The sequence below is a fragment of the Leptodactylus fuscus genome, chromosome 2, assembly GCF_031893055.1.
Source record: "Leptodactylus fuscus isolate aLepFus1 chromosome 2, aLepFus1.hap2, whole genome shotgun sequence".
In the NCBI taxonomy this organism is placed as follows: Eukaryota; Metazoa; Chordata; class Amphibia; order Anura; family Leptodactylidae; genus Leptodactylus; species Leptodactylus fuscus.
In genome coordinates, this window is record NC_134266.1 from 747,810 (window position 1) to 768,565 (window position 20,756).

Genomic DNA, 20,756 nt, shown 5'->3' on the forward strand with positions numbered 1-20,756 from the left:
ACACGGCTCTGCTACATCTCTACATACACGGCTCTGCTACATCTCTGCATACACAGCTCTGCTACATCTCTACATACACGGCTCTGCTACATGTCTACATACACGGCTCTGCTACATCTCTACATACATGGCTCTGCTACATCTCTACATACACGGCTCTGCTACATCTCTACATACACGGCTCTGCTACATCTCTACATACACGGCTCTGCTACATCTCTACATACACGGCTCTGCTACATGTCTACATACACGGCTCTGCTACATCTCTACATACATGGCTCTGCTACATCTCTACATACACGGCTCTGCTACATCTCTACATACACGGCTCTGCTACATCTCTACATACACGGCTCTGCTACATCTCTACATACACGGCTCTGCTACATCTCTACATACACGGCTCTGCTACATCTCTACATACACAACTCTGCTACATCTCTACATACACAGCTCTGCTACATCTCTACATACACGGCTCTGCTACATCTCTACATACACGGCTCTGCTACATCTCTACATACACAACTCTGCTACATCTCTACATACACGGCTCTGCTACATCTCTACATACACAAGGGTCTTTACAGACCCCTGAGTATAATGATCGGAGGCCCGGGAGAGGTAAGGGAACATAAAAAATAGTGTTACTTACCTCTCCGTGCTCCAGACAGGCTTCGGGCCTAGTTGTGTGACGTCCCTGAAGATGGCCGACACCACCGAGGACTGCAGCGGAGCGGGGGATAGATAAGTGACAGTGTTTTTTCACTTGGTATCCTTCCTCGATCTCCGATTATTATACTCTGGGATCTGAAAAGACTCCAGAGTATAATAATTGTTCATGGGTGTCCACTATGGGCATAATACTGTGTGCAGGGGCCACTATGGGACATAATACTGTGTGCAGGGGCCACTATGGGACATAATACTGTGTGCAGGGGCCACTATGGGACATAATACTGTGTGCAGGGGCCACTATGGGGCATAATACTGTGTGCAGGGGCCACTATGGGCATAATACTGTGTGCAGGAGCCACTATGGGGGATAATACTGTGTGCAGGAGCCACTATGGGACATAATACTGTGTGCAGGGGCCACTATGGGACATAATACTGTGTGCAGGGGCCACTATGGGACATAATACTGTGTGCAGGGGCCACTATGGGACATAATACTGCGTGCAGGGGCCACTATGGGACATAATACTGTGTGCAGGGGCCACTATGGGACATAATACTGTGTGCAGGGGCCACTATGGGCATAATACTGTGTGCAGGGGTCACTATGGGACATAATACTGTGTGCAGGGGCCACTATGGGGGATAATACTGTGTGCAGGGAACACTATGGGGGATAATACTGTGTGCAGGGGTCACTATGGAGGATAATACTGTGTGCAGGGGTCACTATGGGACTTAATACTGTGTGCAGGGGCCACTATGGGGCATAATACTGTGTGCAGGGGTCAATATGGGGGATAATACTGTGTGCAGGGGTCACTATGGGACATAATACTGTGTGCAGGGGCCACTATGGGACATAATACTGTGTGCAGGGGCCACTATGGGACATAATACTGTGTGCAGGGGCCACTATGGGACATAATACTGTGTGCAGGGGCCACTATGGGACATAATACTGTGTGCAGGGGCCACTATGGGACATAATACTGTGTGCAGGGGCCACTATGGGGGATAATACTGTGTGCAGGGGCCACTATGGGGGATAATACTGTGTGCAGGGGCCACTATGGGACATAATACTGTGTGCAGGGGCCACTATGGGACATAATACTGTGTGCAGGGGCCACTATGGGACATAATACTGTGTGCAGGGGCCACTATGGGACATAATACTTTGTGCAGGGGTCACTATGGGACATAAAACTTTGTGCAGGGGTCACTATGGGACATAAAACTTTGTGCAGGGGTCACTATGGGACATAATACTTTGTGCAGGGGTCACTATGGGACATAATACTTTGTGCAGGGGTCACTATGGGACATAATACTTTGTGCAGGGGTCACTATGGGACATAATACTTTGTGCAGGGGTCACTATGGGACATAATACTTTGTGCAGGGGTCACTATGGGACATAATACTGTGTGCAGGGGCCACTATGGGACATAATACTGTGTAGGGGCCACTATGGGACATAATACTGTGTAGGGGCCACTATGGGACATAATACTGTGTGCAGGGGCCACTATGGGACATAATACTGTGTGCAGGGGCCACTATGGGGACATAATACTGTGTGCAGGGGCCACTATGGGACATAATACTGTGTGCAGGAGCCACTATGGGACATAATACTGTGTGCAGGAGCCACTATGGGACATAATACTGTGTGCAGGAGCCACTATGGTACATAATACTGTGTGCAGGGGCCACTATGGGACATAATACTGTGTGCAGGGGCCACTATGGGACATAATACTGTGTGCAGGGGCCACTATGGGACATAATACTGTGTGCAGGGGCCACTATGGGACATAATACTGTGTGCAGGGGCCACTGAGGGACATAATACTGTGTGCAGGGGCCACTATGGGACATAATACTGTGTGCAGGGGCCACTATGGGACATAATACTGTGTGCAGGGGCCACTATGGGACATAATACTTTGTGCAGGGGTCACTATGGGACATAATACTGTGTGCAGGGGTCACTATGGGACATAATACTGTGTGCAGGGGCCACTATGGGACATAATACTGTGTGCAGGGGCCACTATGGGACATAATACTGTGTGCAGGGGCCACTATGGGACATAATACTGTGTGCAGGGGCCACTATGGGACATAATACTGTGTGCAGGGGCCACTATGGGACATAATACTGTGTGCAGGGGTCACTATGGGACATAATACTGTGTGCAGGGGCCACTATGGGACATAATACTGTGTGCAGGGGCCACTATGGGACATAATACTGTGTGCAGGGGCCACTATGGGACATAATACTTTGTGCAGGGGCCACTATGGGACATAATACTGTGTGCAGGGGCCACTATGGGACATAATACTGTGTGCAGGGGCCACTATGGGACATAATACTGTGTGCAGGGGTCACTATGGGACATAATACTGTGTGCATGGGTCACTATGGGACATAATACTGTGTGCAGGGGCCACTATGGGACATAATACTGTGTGCAGGGGCCACTATGGGGGATAATACTGTGTGCAGGGGCCACTATGGGACATAATACTGTGTGCAGGGGCCACTATGGGACATAATACTTTGTGCAGGGGCCACTATGGGACATAATACTGTGTGCAGGGGCCACTATGGGACATAATACTGTGTGCAGGGGCCACTATGGGGGATAATACTGTGTGCATGGGTCACTATGGGACATAATACTGTGTGCAGGGGCCACTATGGGACATAATACTGTGTGCAGGGGCCACTATGGGGGATAATACTGTGTGCAGGGGCCACTATGGGACATAATACTGTGTGCAGGGGCCACTATGGGACATAATACTGTGTGCATGGGTCACTATGGGACATAATACTGTGTGCAGGGGCCACTATGGGACATAATACTGTGTGCAGGGGCCACTATGGGACATAATACTGTGTGCAGGGGTCACTATGGGGCATAATACTGTGTGCAGGGGCCACTATGGGGGATAATACTGTGTGCAGGGGCCACTATGGGACATAATACTGTGTGCATGGGTCACTATGGGACATAATACTGTGTGCAGGGGCCACTATGGGACATAATACTGTGTGCAGGGGCCACTATGGGGGATAATACTGTGTGCAGGGGCCACTATGGGACATAATACTGTGTGCAGGGGCCACTATGGGACATAATACTGTGTGCAGGGGCCACTATGGGACATAATACTGTGTGCAGGGGCCACTATGGGGGATAATACTGTGTGCAGGGGCCACTATGGGGTATAATACTGTGTGCAGGGGTCACTATGGGACATAATACTGTGTGCAGGGACCACTATGGGGGATAATACTGTGTGCAGGAGTCACTATGGGACATAATACTGTGTGCAGGGGCCACTATGGGACATAATACTGTGTGCAGGGGCCACTATGGGACATAATACTGTGTGCAGGGGCCACTATGGGATATAATACTGTGTGCAGGGGCCACTATGGGACATAATACTGTGTGCAGGGGCCACTATGGGACATAATACTGTGTGCAGGGGCCACTATGGGGTATAATACTGTGTGCAGGGGCCACTATGGGACATAATACTGTGTGCAGGGGCCACTATGGGGGATAATACTGTGTGCAGGGGCCACTATGGGGTATAATACTGTGTGCAGGGGTCACTATAGGACATAATACTGTGTGCAGGGACCACTATGGGGGATAATACTGTGTGCAGGAGTCACTATGGGACATAATACTGTGTGCAGGGGCCACTATGGGACATAATACTGTGTGCAGGGGCCACTATGGGACATAATACTGTGTGCAGGGGCCACTATGGGACATAATACTGTGTGCAGGGGCCACTATGGGATATAATACTGTGTGCAGGGGCCACTATGGGACATAATACTGTGTGCAGGGGCCACTATGGGACATAATACTGTGTGCAGGGGTCACTATGGGGGATAATACTGTGTGCAGGGGCCACTATGGGATATAATACTGTGTGCAGGGGCCACTATGGGATATAATACTGTGTGCAGGGGCCACTATGGGACATAATACTGTGTGCAGGGGCCACTATGGGACATAATACTGTGTGCAGGGGCCACTATGGGACATAATACTGTGTGCAGGGGCCACTATGGGACATAATACTGTGTGCAGGGGCCACTATGGGACATAATACTGTGTGCAGGGGCCACTATGGGATATAATACTGTGTGCAGGGGCCACTATGGGACATAATACTGTGTGCAGGGGCCACTATGGGACATAATACTGTGTGCAGGGGCCACTATGGGACACACCCGTTTGTGTATTATCCTGCTGGTGCCCGTTCTCCACCCTGCTATGAGAGATAACACGTCTTGTCTTGTAGATATTACTGAGCTGTCAGTGTCCTCACATCACTACTAGGGGTGACCGACTGTCCTATGTGAGGGCCCCCACATCACCACACCAGCAGGGGGCAGCATGTCACCCCAGAGCAAAGGCAGGATTGAAGTAATCACCACGAGACCTCCATCAACCCAACAGTCGTCAGATCCCATCATGTACACTACCCAAGAGAAGCCTCTAAAAACCTTTTTAGACTAAGGCCCCAAAGAGCTGCAGGAAATACCACAACACCTCCCATTATTTCCCCACCGCTCATTCCACAGAAAGTCTGCCAAGGTTTCCTCTTTGGACGCTGTTCCCATTATACCTATAGGGGATCTGCCAGTTACAGTGTTTTTTATCATTGAGTGTATCAGAGCTAGTAATAACATGACGTCTCCTCCATAGTGTATATATATATACTGTGAGTGTCCTCTCCTTTATAATCCCTGACGCTTCTTCTAGATGTGATTTCACTCTCCGCCCTCCTTGTTTGCTCCTCAGGTTCTTTAGGTCCAGGACTCTCACAGCTAAAGATTCTTTTGGAAGACCATGGTCCTTTCCATCAATGAGCCACCGAGGATGGAGATGGAGAGAAGCCACATGGCGGCCAGGATACTAGACCTCACCCTGGAGATGATCTACTGGATCACTGGAGAGGTGAGAGTCTCCCAGGACATGGCTCTTATCTCTAGGAATAAAGCAGGTGAATGACTGGACAGGTGAAGGATTCTTAGACTCTCTGTAGTGACCTGTAGTGTCTCACCATACACAGGATTACACAGTAGTGAAGAAGTCGTCTGGTGAGTGTGTGACACCCCGTGTGTCAGGAGGAGGGAGCAGGACCCCGAGCCCCATCACCGAGTCTCCACCACATTCACTGAGACATGAGCAGAAGATCCTAGAACTTACCAGCAGGATCACTGAGCTGCTGAGCGGAGAGGTGAGCGCTGCTGGGAATGGTGGGACCTTCTACAAGAACACCAAGGAGGGCTCTGGGGATGACTGTGTCATTGTGTTGTCAGGTTCCTATAAGGTGTCAGGACGTCACTGTCTATTTCTCCATGGAGGAGTGGGAGTATTTAGAAGGACACAAGGATCTGTACAAGGAGGCCATGATGGAGGATCAGCAGCCCCTCACATCACCGCTGGGTAAGAGGAGACCTTCCTGATAGAGGAGACCAGGTATGAGGTCCCCGAGATTCCCCCATCACCTGCTCATCACATATAGACAATGTATTCAGTCACTGTGTATATTCCCTATAGATGGAGCCAGTCACACAGAGCCACCACAGAGATGTCCCCGTCCTCCATATCCCCAGGAGTGTAAAGAAGAAGAGCCAAGTATCCCCGCTGACCATCAGGTAGATGAAGCCAAGTTTTCTGCAGATCTTCCCTACATTGATGTAATGAAACTTCTTCTATAATTAGAGATTCTTTTAATGAGTTCCTCCGGGTCACTTGCCCTTCTGGGGCCGAGAGCTCTTCCTTAAACCTCTGTTCCTATTGGGCGCACTCATCATGGCGACCACCTGCCACTAAATCTCTGCTCACCTGCAAAATCCAATGGCAAAGCAATGGTGTTCTGGTTCTCAGTGCGGCCATCGGGTCTGGGGGTGGTTGGGGCTTCGGCTGCATTTGGTTCCCGCCCTGCCTGGACCTCTTAGTCCTTCTCCTCTTGTAGTCTGACCAGCACTCTGGAGATTCTTACGTCTTCATTCTGAGATTGTTGTCACGGGGTTTCTGTGCTCAGCGCTGTGAGATACTGAATACGGTTTCTCTGTGACGGGTTGTTAGGAGTATTTAGGTTCTTTAATTTCTATTTTTCTTACCTGGGGAGTTTTTGGCTGCGCGGTGTCTGGGGTGGCATCCTGGCGCTGCGGGGTTGTCCTGTCGTGGGTATTGGTGCACACCTTCTGACTTGCACGTGCGCACTGCTGGTTGGCAGCTTTATTTCCTGGTGGATTAGTCTGTCCTCCCATTTGCACCTGGGAGGAGTGGTCTCTACTCTGTATTTAAACCCTTGCCTCCCATGGTTCTGTGCTGAGTGTCGCTTTTACAGAGCTAGGCCTTAGCAGGAGGAGTAGGTGGTGTTCTGGGATAGAGGAAGTTCCGTGGTTGGTTTTTGGGAGGTTTGGGTGAACGAGTTGGTTTGTGTGTTTTCCCTTCTGTGTTCACCAATCCTCCCTCTGTGTATAATTGACTGTGTGAGTGAATTGCCTTATCCTTTGATTTCTACTCAGTTTCCCTGTGTTTGTTTCCTAGTGTAAGGTTCCTTCCCATATTGGTTTGGTGGAATCCTTTCCCACATTTTTCCTGTGTGCTGCTTGTGTTGTTAGTCAGCGCACACCCTTGTCAGTCCCTGTCAGTAGCAGCTTCACTTGTTCGTTAGGGGTGACCCCCTTTAGTCTCCAGTCCCTAGAGGTCTTATAGGGCATTCCTTCTCCCACTTCCCTCTAGGCCTACGGAATCAGTGAGAGAGGAGCTGTCGGGGTCAGGCTTAGCCTGAGTACAGCCGACCCACACCCGTGAGGCAGGGACCGGGATAGCTAGTGGGAGTAGTGCAGGGCGAGATTCCCTACTGCTATCCCTTAGCCCCGTTGCAGCTACCTGGACTGACATAACAATATATATGGACTAACATGGCGGTATTTGTGCAGATAAAGCCACAGAGGGGGAAACAGGGTGGTCTTCTTTGATGTTTTGCGCTCCTCTCTATATATACGAGACTTTTCCATATTTGCCTAAATGCTATGTATAGATAATACCCCTAGTAACACCATATACTACAGTGCACCATAGATAATACCCCCTAGTAACACCATATACTACAGTGCACCAGTACCAGTACACCTTTTAGGGTTGTCTTGGCGTACACCTGGATATATGATAATCTGCGGCTCCTCTTCTTGTATACTCACCTCCTTAATGTGGATCTTTGCAGGAAAACATTGGTGGCACGACGTATGAACTGGAAGCGTCTACATCAGTGTCGGTGGACGGTAAGAACCTGTCATACATGCATACATACATACATGTCTTACATCTTGTGCTTATATCTGCCCTTTGTTTAACCCTTTGGACCTGCTTTCCAGTGGAGGAGATGGAGATCACATAGACACCTACTGATCTGTTACTGAATTCCTCGTCCACGGGGCCCGTCTGCTAATACAGTGCAGGGGTTACAGTGGATGTCATTAGATATTTGTTTTTGAAAGGCAATACGCCTTCGCAAATTACAGACGAGTTGGACGCTGTGTACGGGGACTCTACATACCATTTTGGGCAGCTGAATTTAAACATGGCCGTATCAGCTTGGTTGCTGATGAACGTGCAGGACGGCCAAAAACTGCAACCACGAAAGAAAACATTGCCCAAGTTCACCAAATGATGCTAGAGAAGCATGGAATGAAGGTTCGGGAGATAGCAGAGACTGTGAGCAGATCGAAAGAAAGTGTTTGCCACATATTGGTTGAGTCAAAGTCCACGCCATATTCCTCCGTGTGAATGGATCCTAAAGGTGTTGACTAATGCATGTATTACAATGCTAACACATTTTAAATTACCTGCAGTTCTATTACAGGCTGCAATAAACCTCAAAAATGGCACCTAAGGTTCACATCTGCGCTCGGGCTTTTGTTCAGGAAATCCGCTTGGAGAGGCCCCCGAACGGAAACCTAATCCACATAAAAAAATCACTTTTATCTCGCCTTTTTCGTGTGTAGAGGGGAACAGATTCCCAGTTATGACCAAGTTGTTTTGTAGGCTAATGCCCAGGCACTGATCATGGGCATTAGTGTCGGCTCTCTGCTGTACAATACAGTGGAGACCTGTTGCTTGTGTCCTGGAATGGGTTACAGAACAGAGATCTATCGATGCTGGATCTTCACAACACGTTTGTGTAAGCGTATCATGGCACTAACAAAGGAGATTTCTGAGGACCTCAGGAGAAAAGTTGACAATGCTCATCATGCTGGAAAAGGTTACAAAACTATCTCGAAAGAGTTTGGACGCCACCAATCTACAGTCAGACAGATTGTGTACAAACAGAGGAAATTCAGCATCATTATTTCCTTCCACAGGAGTGGCCAACACACCAAGATCACGCCAAGAGCAGAATAGTCTGTGAGGACATAAAGGAACCCAAGATAACCTCTAAGCAACTAAAGCCCCTATTCACATTAGCTAATGTCCATGAGACCACCATCAGGAGGACACTGAATAGTAATGGTGTACATGGCAGGACTGCAGTCCATCTCCATGCAGCAAGACAACGACCCTAAGAACAAAGGTCTACCAAAGAACGGGTAATAAAGGAGGACGTTACATTTTTGGAATGGCCAAGTCACAGTCCGGACCATAACCTAATAGAAATGTGGGAAGACCTGAAGTGAGCAGTTCATGGGGGAGGAAACCACCAACATAACAGGGTTCACATACTTCCACCACTCAGAGATCTGTCGTACTGGATCATTTGCTGCTATAAATGACCAAGTCTGATATTTTTGACTCCTTTGTTTGGTTCTCTTGATATTCTTTTATGTAGAGAACTTTTTATGTTGATATTGTGATACATATCCTGATTATTGTGTGGATTTTTCCCATACAAAAATGTTGTTCTTTTTTCCAGGTGAAGACGGGATGATCGTCCCTCATGAACATCTACTTTCATCTGCCCCTTGTGAAGTAGACAATGATCAGTTAGGCGGTGGCACAAAAAGTTCTGATCATCGGCAGGGTAAAAAATTTTCATGTTCAGAATGTGGGAAACATTTCAAACGTAAATCTCACCTTTCCGCGCACAAGAGAATCCACATGGGTGAGAAGCCATATTCATGTTCAGAATGTGGGAGATGTTTTAATCAAAGATCGAATCTTGTTACTCATCTGAGAACTCACACAGGAGAGAAGAGGTTTTCCTGTTCAGAATGTGGAAAATGTTTTACTAACAAATCCCGTCTTGTGCTACATCAGAGGAATCACACAGGGGAGAGGCCATTTTCTTGTTCGGAATGTGGGAAAGGTTTTACCAACAAATCAAGTTTTGTGGAACACCAGAGAGTTCACTCAGGAGAGCGGCCATATTCATGTTTAGAATGTGGGAAATGTTTCTACCATAAAAGAGATCACGTGAAACATCAAAAAAGTCACATGGGGGAGAAGCCATTTATATGCTCCGAATGTGGGAAATGTTTCAGCTTCAAATCAAATCTTACGCAACATCTGAGAACTCACACAGGAGAGAAGCCACATTTATGTCTAGAATGTGGGAAATCTTTTAACTATAAATCACATTTTGTGCAACATCTGAGAACTCACTCAGGAGAGAAGCCACACTCATGTCCAGAATGTGGGAAATGCTTTATCTATAGCTCAAGCCTTGTGACCCATCAGAGAATTCACACGGGAGAGAAGCCACATTTATGTTCAGAATGTGGAAAATGTTTTAACTATAGATCGAGTCTGGTAACCCATCAGAGAATTCACACAGGAGAGAAGCCACATTTGTGTACAATATGTGGAAAATGCTTTAGCCAGAGTACGCATCTTTTAAAGCATCAGAGAACTCACACTGGAGAGAAGCCATTGTAATAAAAATGTCCCTATGTACCCTATGAGTGTACAAGGAAAAACAATAAAAGTGATACTCACCTGACCCTGAGCCTCCAATTCTGCCTCTTCTTTCATTGACTTCCATTGTAAGACTTATAGGCCACAAGTAATTTACGTCTGCAGCCTACAGGATGCCTGAACTACTGTAAGGGACCTCATCATGCCAAGACATACACTCACCGGCCACTTTATTAGGTACACCATGCTAGTAACGGGTTGGACCCCCTTTTGCCTTCAGAACTGCCTCAATTCTTCGTGGCATAGATACAACAAGGTGCTGGAAGCATTCCTCAGAGATTTTGGTCCATATTGACATGATGGCATCACACAGTTGCAGTCGCAGATTTGTCGGCTGCACATCCATGATGCGAATCTCCCGTTCCACCACATCCCAAAGATGCTCCTCTATTGGATTGAGATCTGGTGACTGTGGAGGCCATTGGAGTACAGTGAACTCATTGTCATGTTCAAGAAACCAGTCTGAGATGATTCCAGCTTTATGACATGGCATTGCATTATCCTGCTGAAAGTAGCCATCAGATGTTGGGTACATTGTGGTCATAAAGGGATGGACATGGTCAGCAACAATACTCAGGTAGGCTTTGGCGTTGCAACCATGCTCAATTGGTACCAAGGGGCCCAAAGAGTGCCAAGAAAATATTCCCCACACCATGACACCACCACCACCAGCCTGAACCGTTACCGATACAAGGCAGGATGGATCCATGCTTTCATGTTGACGCCAAATTCTGACCCTACCATCCGAATGTCGCAGCAGAAATCGAGACTCATCAGACCAAGCAACGTTTTTCCAATCTTCAATTGTCCAATTTCGATGAGCTTGTGCAAATTGTAGCCTCAGTTTCCTGTTCTTAGCTGAAAGGAGTGGCACCCGGTGTGGTCTTCTGCTGCTGTAGCCCATCTGCCTCAAAGTTCGACGTACTGTGCGGCGTTCAGAGATGCTCTTCTGGCTACCTTGGGTGTAACGGGTGGCTATTTGAGTCACTGTTGCCTTTCTATCAGCTCGAACCAGTCTGGCCATTCTCCTCTGACCTCTGGCATCAACAACGCATTTCCGCCCACAGAACTGCCGCTCACTGGATGTTTTTTCTTTTTCGGACCATTCTCCGTAAACCCTAGAGATGGTTGTGCGTGAAAATCCCAGTAGATCAGCAGTTTCGGAAATATTCAGACCAGCCCTTCTGGCACCAACAACCATGCCACGTTCAAAGGCACTCAAATCACCTTTCTTCCCCATACTGATGCTCGGTTTGAACTGCAGGAGATTTTCTTGACCATGTCTACATGCCTAAATGCACTGAGTTGCCGCCATGTGATTGGCTGATTAGAAATTAAGTGTTAACGAGCAGTTGGACAGGTGTACCTAATAAAGTGGCCGGTGAGTGTAGATGTCCTGTTTGTGGTCCCGGCATCTTGTTGGAGAATGGTAGGGCAGGAACTGAAGCCAATGACTTCCTGCTCAACTGTAAGTTTTGCCTGCGTCCGTGTCCTGCTGCATTTTAAAGTGGTCACTTAGTGGCGGGGGGCATCTAATCATGTCAGTGGGCAGGAGGACACTGCCCTCTTGCCCCCATCTAGCTGCACCTCTGGAGACTGCCACTTTGTATGCTAGTCTTCATGAATTCCCCCATTGTCATGAATATTTGCGAATGGCAGACCACAGCAGAAGTGGGCGGGATCTTCTATGGACCGTGGCCTTTATAAAAGGGCACAGCTATATATAGTCAGATCCCATAGAATAACATCCGACCCCAGATTTCTACCAGTTAATTTAAAGACACAACGGCACCTTTTCCAATGCCATTTAGTAGGGTTGAGTGATTGGGTTCGGAAAAGATTGGATCCCCAGCGATAGAGCAAATTTCACGATCGGGATCGACTGGAAAATGATCGGAAATCGGATTTTGAAATCTCAAGATCGGCTCAACCCTAAAACTGACTTTTCCCATAGAGAAGCATTGACTAGGGTTGAGCGATCGGGTTCGGAAAAGATCGGATTCCGATTGGTGATCGAGCAAATTTCACGAACGGGATCAGCTGGAAAATGATCGGAAATTGAATTTTAAAATCGTTTCTGAAATCTCAAGATCGGCTCAACCCTACCATTTACTAATCACTATAAATATTGTATTGTATCGTGTGGATCGTAACGGTTACAGCGATACCGAATATCTTATGATGGTCATTGTAATAAAGTCCGCTACTCAAATCAGCTTATTAATTTACTTTCTTATGTTGAAGTTTAGAATTGTTTTAGAATTACTAAATCCTTATATAGATGGCGGATGGCGTCTGTATTTCACTTACAGCTTTGTGCGAGTCACGTTTATCACTAGCTCTGATCTGGACATCAAACCCTGTGGGCGTCGGATACTTTCATGGTTGAGCCACAGACTTGATTGTTGTCATTGGCAGGATTTCCTCTGTCCAAAAGCCTCAATGGTATATTACTGCTTTACATGTACAGTATAATGCCCTGATATAGAGAGAGCTTTATAGACCTGACCATTGTGTGCTACATATATATATATATATATATATATATATATATATAATATATATATATATATATATATATATATATATATATATATATATATATATATAATATATCCAAGTAGATCGAAACAGCCGTCCTCGGTTGAGAGACTATACCTGGTAATAATCCCAGCGTCATTGCAAAACAAAGGCCTCTTGGAAGGTCGGGCATGATGCTAAAGGGAGCAGGCTTTATTGGGTTATTTCATTGGAATCCTGTCATAAGACAGGCTTGCACATTCCAGTGAGCGCCCTCTATTGGTTTGCAATACTGAGGCAGCAACTGTCTTCCTAATTACATCATGGAAGGCAGAATTGCATATTCTTCCCATAGTTCCTTGCAAAGTGGAGTGCTAAAGGCTTACTAAGACTCCACACACCTATATGGTGGTCTCTCCCCAAGGAGTGACAATATCCCCTTGAAGCTTTTGGTCAAAGAAAATCCTCTCAATGGGAATATCTAGGTCTCTGGCTCAACTATTAGATGCCTAAAGGTCCTATGTTTAATGAAAAAATAAATACTATCAATTTTAATAGACCAGAAATACCCCCCCCAAAAAAAAAAAAAAAATAAATAAAATAATAATAATAATAATCATAATAAAACATATCTGAATTAGTAGTCATTGCTCTTTTGTGGACATTATTATGCTGTGTATACTAATGAAGCGCTCGGTGAAAGTCAATACTGACTGGGTGCGATGTCTAGGACTCCTATCAAACTTGGCAAATTCTGGACTCTAGCTACGAGGCTGCTCATGTCGGAGGGTATTTCATAAAAAAAATTGGATGGTGCCATCTTGAGCACTTCAGGCACAATCCGGCATAGTAGTGTGTAGCCTGACATGCATTGAGGCTTAGTCAATGAGTGGGGCAAGGTAGCCAAGACAAGGGAGAGAAGGGAGCCTGCCTCTTACCCCTACTACTGTCCGAATGAAAGCAGGCAAAAGAAGCTGCAGTGTAAACAAGTGTGTAGTCCATAATTCATACCCAGATGTAATATATGGGCTATAACAGGTAGTAAATATAAAATACAGAATACTTACATTAGCTTTAAGTCACCATGTCTCTGCCCTGAAGGTTATGTTACAGGTCCCCGACCCCTCTGTGCGCGTCTGCCATGTGCTTCTAGTAAGCCTCCTATGTTTGTCGGTCATTTATACCCTATAGATGCCCATTGTCTCTATATATGGAATACTTCAGATATAGGTTTGATATACCCAAATGTATTGCAAAATTGACAGGGATCTCTGGATTCCTGTAAGATTGCTGAGGTTCTTTTGGATTCCGTGATAGAACAAAGAAAAAGACAGGCCAGACACATACTAGCAGGTTAACATAATTTATTATGTAGATTATCTAGGATTACTTACTGTCACAACCTCATCGATGCCGATCGGTTCCCATCGAGCCTTCAGTGACAGATCCAATCGGTGGACTTTGATGATGCAGGCGTCCCCCCACCGAATGAGTGAACACTCAAGGCTGATGTTTGCCATCAACTTTATAACCTGTGGGCGGATTATTCCTGGACAGCACGCAATTCGCATATGCTAGTTGCGAGCTATTCATCACCTTTCTTGGAAATCCCTCCACAGAGTGGCCATCCCCATGGGAAGACTGCCAAGAAGGAGCCCACTGCTCTGAATAGAGGCGATAACAGCTGTGGCTTGATAGTATTTGCTGATGATATAATATAGTACTTGTTTACTCCACTTGAAGCTGCCTGACTTGACCCCATATGTTGAGACAAAATGGCTTCCCCACGCTTGCTTGTGAATTTTCATTACATTCCACCCTGGGCAAGTCAGGCAACCTTGTAAGCACCATAAGCCACCTTTATTTTTGGGTGCCTACTTGGTTTGAACATTATGTATAAAGATGGAATACATTGAATAAAACAACAACTTGTGATTTAAAAAAAACCCATACGAAACAAATAATGATTCCCACAATTTGTTGAAGATATCTTATGTTAGGTAGGAATGCTAACAGCCAATCCCACCACCCTTGGTTCACATGTTGCTTAACTTGTGATTAACCATTTCATGTAATTGCTTCGATTTATCATGAACATCCTGAGAGTGGTCAGACAAATTGAAACAACACATTCCTTCAAAGCTATCTTACCCAAAACCATGTTTGAGTAATAGATGATCTATAGCAGCTCTGTTCTGTACACTTTCCAGATGTCCCCTCCATTTTCTATTAAGTTCATTGGTTTGTTCTTGCATAGTTACATTTTGTTCGGCTGGCTCATACCCTGCTACCTGTTTCTCCTCATTAGGCTCTGGTAGTTGCACCGGGGGCTGGGCAGGTATATGCCTGAATTTTCGTTACGACCAGGAATGAAATCTTTATTTCATGTAAATTCTAAGCATAACCCTGCCTCAGTCACAGCCCCAGTTGCTATCCTAATCATATTATCTTGTAACTCTGCACAGGTAGGACAGTTCAAATAGGCATAATAGGGGCTTATCCAGTCTCCTTGTGAAAGTAAATCAGCTTCCTCCAAAGAAGTGTCATTTATTTCAATTTTCGATAATTGAATCCGCGTTGCAACAGGAGTTGGTACAGCGACCAAACAGATTTCCAGGACATTATACGAAAATGCATGTCTTGGGCAAAAGGTTGTCATGTTCAGTACTCGAGCTAGAAATAGCCACAGATTCTCTTTGGTCTTCCACAGTTCTTTCTCTAGTTCTCTTGCTTCTCGATTTGGTCTGGTCTCGGATAACTCGGGGGTTAAATAAAGCTCGCAGCAGATTCATAACATCCACTGAGAATCATCAAGACCCAAATCTGAGGAGAATCAAGAAATCAATCACGTAAATACACATTTGTGGCAGGTGTATACTGATACTTAGTTGTTCCAGGTGTCATTGTGATTAGCACATTGTCAGAACCTTTTGCAATCACCTCAGCCGGTATGGGAGGACCTTGTGGTTGTTTATTCCACACCTTTGCTCCATCTGAATGTCCAAAAGCACTTAGGCCTTGCACAGTCAGCTGATTGAGAGCCTCCCTTCCGGCTAATGTGATCAGTGGGTACGAGAGAACCAACAAGTGTGCTAGTTTTTCTCCCTTTCTGCCTTTGCAATGCTTCAGTTCCAGCATTGTGCAGTATCACCTGGATTTCACCTTGATAATCAGGTTCAATTACCTGATTGTTCACCTGTACACCACGCAAACTTAGTTTGGATTGACCCAGAACCAACCCAAAATGTTCCGGAGGAAACATTATACCCAGGCCTGTGCCAAGGGTTTTGGTTTTTCCGGGCATAATGGATTCAGTTTGGACACAATACAAATCTAATCCTACTGATTGTGGTGTAACCTGCAGAGGAAGTTTAGCTACCTCAGTCATTTTCCAGTAAGTTACTGTCCGTTAATTTAGTCCTGCTTTCAAGGACATTACCTACAGGTTGGGAGTAATCATTCGCATCAAAGGAGTTTCTTGCTCAACTACGGGCCTATTGTTCAATATCATTACAGCCTCATTTAACACCTTTCTCCAATTTCCCCAGGCCCCATCAGTTAACTTTTCAATTGTTGCTTTAACATCCCATTCATGCGTTCAATCAAGCCTGCTGCTTGAGGGTAATAAGGGATATGAAATATCCACTCAATGTTGTGCTCCTGGGCAAATTGCTGAACTCTATTGTTTTTGAAATGACTGCCATTGTCTGATTGGACCTGCAAGGGTATGCCATAGTATAAGACTATGTTTTCCAACATGCGGATGGTTGAATTAGCATTAGCAAATTTACATGGATGCACCATCAGCACACTTGAATAGGTATCTACTGCAGTGCAGGCATACCGACATCCCATTGACTCGGTTAAGGGTCCAACAAAGTCCATTTGCCAGATCTGACCTGGCAAAGTGCCTCGCAAGATATGTCCTTTCACTACCCTGGGTACCACCCTGTGCTGTGAATGTTGGCACACAGGACACTGTTTGATTACAGTTTTTACAACCTCTAACCTGAGGCGAACACCTCGTTTGGCCCCCCCGAAGGTGTCTTTTTCTCCCAGATGTCCACACTTTTGGTGAGCCCATTTGGCCAATCCCAATTCCTGGGAATACTCAGCCTCTTTTTCACTGATTTGCACCTCGGCAATTTTTGATTGTTCGTCGGCTATGCTGTTGTACAATCTGTCAAGAGAATCCACATTAGTATGTGCATCAACATGAAAAACGGTAATCAGTATAGATGGGGCTTCTCCTTCCTGAGTTCGGAGAATCTGATAGACTGCATACAGTTCAGTATACTGACTACTCCTTCCCCCACCTTTTATCATACTCCACCTTTCATGATATGGGTTATAACCCTCTGCTTTCCATACTCGGAGATTTCCCTTATACCGAGCTGAACCATCAGTAAACCAAGCGTATGGCTTTTGCTCCTCAGTCAGGTCGGCATAAGGAACTCCCCACTTTACTGGAGATTTCTTGGGTACAGGCTTTTCAGGGATAGTTACTCCACAACTAGGGGCTTTTGCTACTTTTTCATGCAACACTGCTACCCCTTTTAGACCGATTTTAACCCTATCCTGAATGTACCATTTTCACTTGATCACTAAGGCTTCCTGTGCATGACCAATCCGATGACTACGAGGGGTACTTTGTACCCAATTCATGATAGGGATTTCAGGGCGTATTTGTACTTCCCTATCCTGTGTAATACTCTCGGTGTCTATCAGCGCCCAGTAACAAGCTAAAAGCTGTTTTTCAAAGGGAATCTAATTCCCTACAGCGTCTGGCATTTTTTCTGGACCAGAAACCTAACGGGACCATTTTCCCGTCCTGCTTCTGCCACAAACTCCAGACTGCATAATTTTGTTCACATGAGACATTTAGCTGAAACAATCCATCCCTCACAGGCCATAATTCAATGGCCTGCTGGATGGCCTCTTTTACCAATTCAAAAGCATCACTTTGCTCCTGGTCCCAGGAGAAGTCATGTTTTTTCCTTGTTACTTTGTACAATGGGGCCAAGATTTGCCCCAAATGAGGTATATGCTGCCTCCAAAATCCAAACAGACCTATGAATTGTTGTGTCTGCTGCTTAGTTTTAGGTGGGGCAAAATCTAGAATCTTTTGTCTAGCTTTCTCTGTGATCTCTCTATGCCCCTTGTTCCAATTAATACCCAGAAACTTAACACTCTGGGCTGAACCCTGGATTTTATATGGGTTAATTTCCCACCCTTGATCCTCCATGTGGGTAATTAATCTCTGCATCTGCGCCTCCACCATCCCTTGATCAGTTCCCTGAATCATTCTGTCATCTATATAATGGGAAACCTGTAGGCCTCCAGGTGCTCCCACTGATCTAGATGCTCTGCAACTATCCTGTGACAGATAGTAGGTGAATGCTTCCATCCCTGAGGTAGGCGCGTAAATGTATACTGCCGCCCATTCCAGGTGAAAGCAAATTGATTCCATGACTCAGGACCAATCAGGATTGTAAAGATTGCAGTTAGCGAGATCTATTGTTGCATACCATGTTCCCTCATGGGCTGGTATGTTTTCAATGATTGTGATAGTATCAGGTACTGCAGGGTCAGCGGGGAAGTATATTTATTTAACTCTCTATAGTCCATGGTTATTCTATAGGTACCATTACTTTTGCAAATCGGGAAGATTGGGTTATTTACCTCAGTGGTAGTAAGGGTTAATACCCCTGCCTCCACATACTCTTGTATGGTCTGTTATTTCCCGAGTTCCTCCTGGAATACGGTATTGTTTTACATGGACTATTTTTGTAGCTATAGGAATCTGGACAGATTCCATTTTTAATTTCCCTATCAGAACTGGGTTAATTTTTACAGCTTTGACTCCAAAAGAGTATTTACCATCCGGTAAATGTAATTGCATTCCCTTTAAAACATTTATACCTATGATATATTCAGATACTGGGACAACAATTACACTGTACTGTCTGACAGGGAGATTTCCTATTTTTAACCAAAGTTTTGTTTATTTGCATAAATCATCTTTATGAGAAGCTTTATGCAAATATTACCACTATACACCATAATATACTTTGCTATAAGTAAGTACCCATAATTTGCTGACCCCCAAGTCCTGTGATAGTAACTTTTTGCCCGCAATGCTTGTTTAAGTTGCCATAAATAAGTGTAGCCTCCGCCCCCGTATCCACTAATGCTATTACATTTTGTACATTTTATATCTCCATTCAATTTCTAAATTTACATGGGGTCGGGCATCTACACAGCGGGCTTGGCTGATCTATCAATTACTCTTCTCTCGGAGGGAATCTCCACTGAGCGTTCCCCCCCCCTCTCCCTTGCCTTGTGATCACCTAACAGTGATCTCTCTTCCTCGAACAGATTTGTGTATCTGGACGAAGGAGGGGCTATAGCGTCATCATACTGTTCCTTACAAGACACCCTGGCTATAAACACATTTCTTTCTACTTTCTTCTCCTTTTTCTTAAACTTGAATTGCACGATCCTGTCTAATGCATTCTCTACTATATTTTTGTCAGCGAGCAGCTGCTGCTGGCACTTCTCCATAGTTTCCTTGGCTTGTAATGGGAATAACTTCTGTTTGTAAACTGATATTACCCATTCCCTTTTACATATCGCTACATACTCATTCCCTTTGCTTATTAACCCTTCGCTTAAGCAATTAATTACTTCTGATGGGCTATTTCCTTTTAATTGTTCTTTCCAATTATCACCTAATCCTGTCATTTTAACCCATTCCTGTGCTAATGCCAAAGTTTGTTCCCACCCGGGGGTTTTATCAACAGATGTCTCAGAACTGGCCTGTGGCTTACACTTACACATTGTAATCATACAATTTTTCTTATTCTATTTTTGGAATCCTGCCGACTACGCCAAAAATGTATTGCAAAATTGACAGGGATCTCTGGATTCCTGTAAGATTGCTGAGGTTCTTTTAGATTCCGTGATAGAACAAAGAAAAAGACAGGCCAGATACATACTAGCAGGTTAACATAATTTATTATGTAGATTAGCTAGGATTACTTACTGTCACAACCTCATCGATGCCGATCGGTTCCCATCGAGCCTTCAGTGACAGTTCCAATCGGTGGACTTTGATGATGCAGGCGTCCCCCCCCACCGAATGAGTGAACACTCAAGGCTGATGTTTGCCATCGACTTTATAACCTGTGGGCGGATTATTCCTGGACCGCACGCAATTCGCATATGCTAGTTGCGAGCTATTCATCACCTTTCTTGGAAATCCCTCCACAGAGTGGCCATCCCCATGGGAAGACTGCCAAGAAGGAGCCCACTGCTCTGAATAGAGGCGATAACAGCTGTGGCTTGATAGTATTTGCTGATGATATAATATAGTACTTGTTTACTCCACTTGAAGCTGCCTGACTTGACCCCATATGTTGAGACAAAATGGCTTCCCCACGCTTGCTTGTGATTTTTCATTACACCAAGGCGCAGCCCCTGCGTGCTAATATAGGCACACAGAGATATGGGGCGGTGTAACGCACAATGCGGCCACTGGACTCTGAAAATGGCCATCTATCTGGGAGTCTGATGGGCCAG

General features: G+C 45.5%; 1 protein-coding gene, 1 long non-coding RNA gene and 1 pseudogene across 2 annotated transcripts; 2 read left to right on the forward strand and 1 right to left on the reverse strand.

The window, feature by feature from the left end:
• Positions 1-20,756, forward strand: part of LOC142193532 (uncharacterized) — a 54,211-nt pseudogene that overhangs the window by 525 nt on the left and 32,930 nt on the right.
• Positions 7,807-10,785, forward strand: LOC142194257 (uncharacterized). The gene is made up of 2 exons (XM_075263278.1): positions 7,807-8,026; positions 9,655-10,785. The coding sequence occupies exon 2, from the start codon at positions 9,666-9,668 to the stop codon at positions 10,614-10,616; it is 951 nt and encodes a 316-aa protein (XP_075119379.1). The 5' UTR covers positions 7,807-8,026; positions 9,655-9,665; the 3' UTR covers positions 10,617-10,785.
• LOC142194261 (uncharacterized) lies at positions 14,530-20,316 on the reverse strand. The gene is made up of 3 exons (XR_012715017.1): positions 20,221-20,316; positions 17,185-17,355; positions 14,530-15,998 (listed from the first exon to the last, which is right to left on the reverse strand). It is a non-coding gene; the product is annotated as an uncharacterized LOC142194261 (long non-coding RNA).

Excerpts from the sequence above, each read along its gene's own strand:
- LOC142194257 (XM_075263278.1), top strand. The coding sequence starts at position 9,666 with ATGATCGTCCCTCATGAACATCTACTTTCATCTGCCCCTTGTGAAGTA.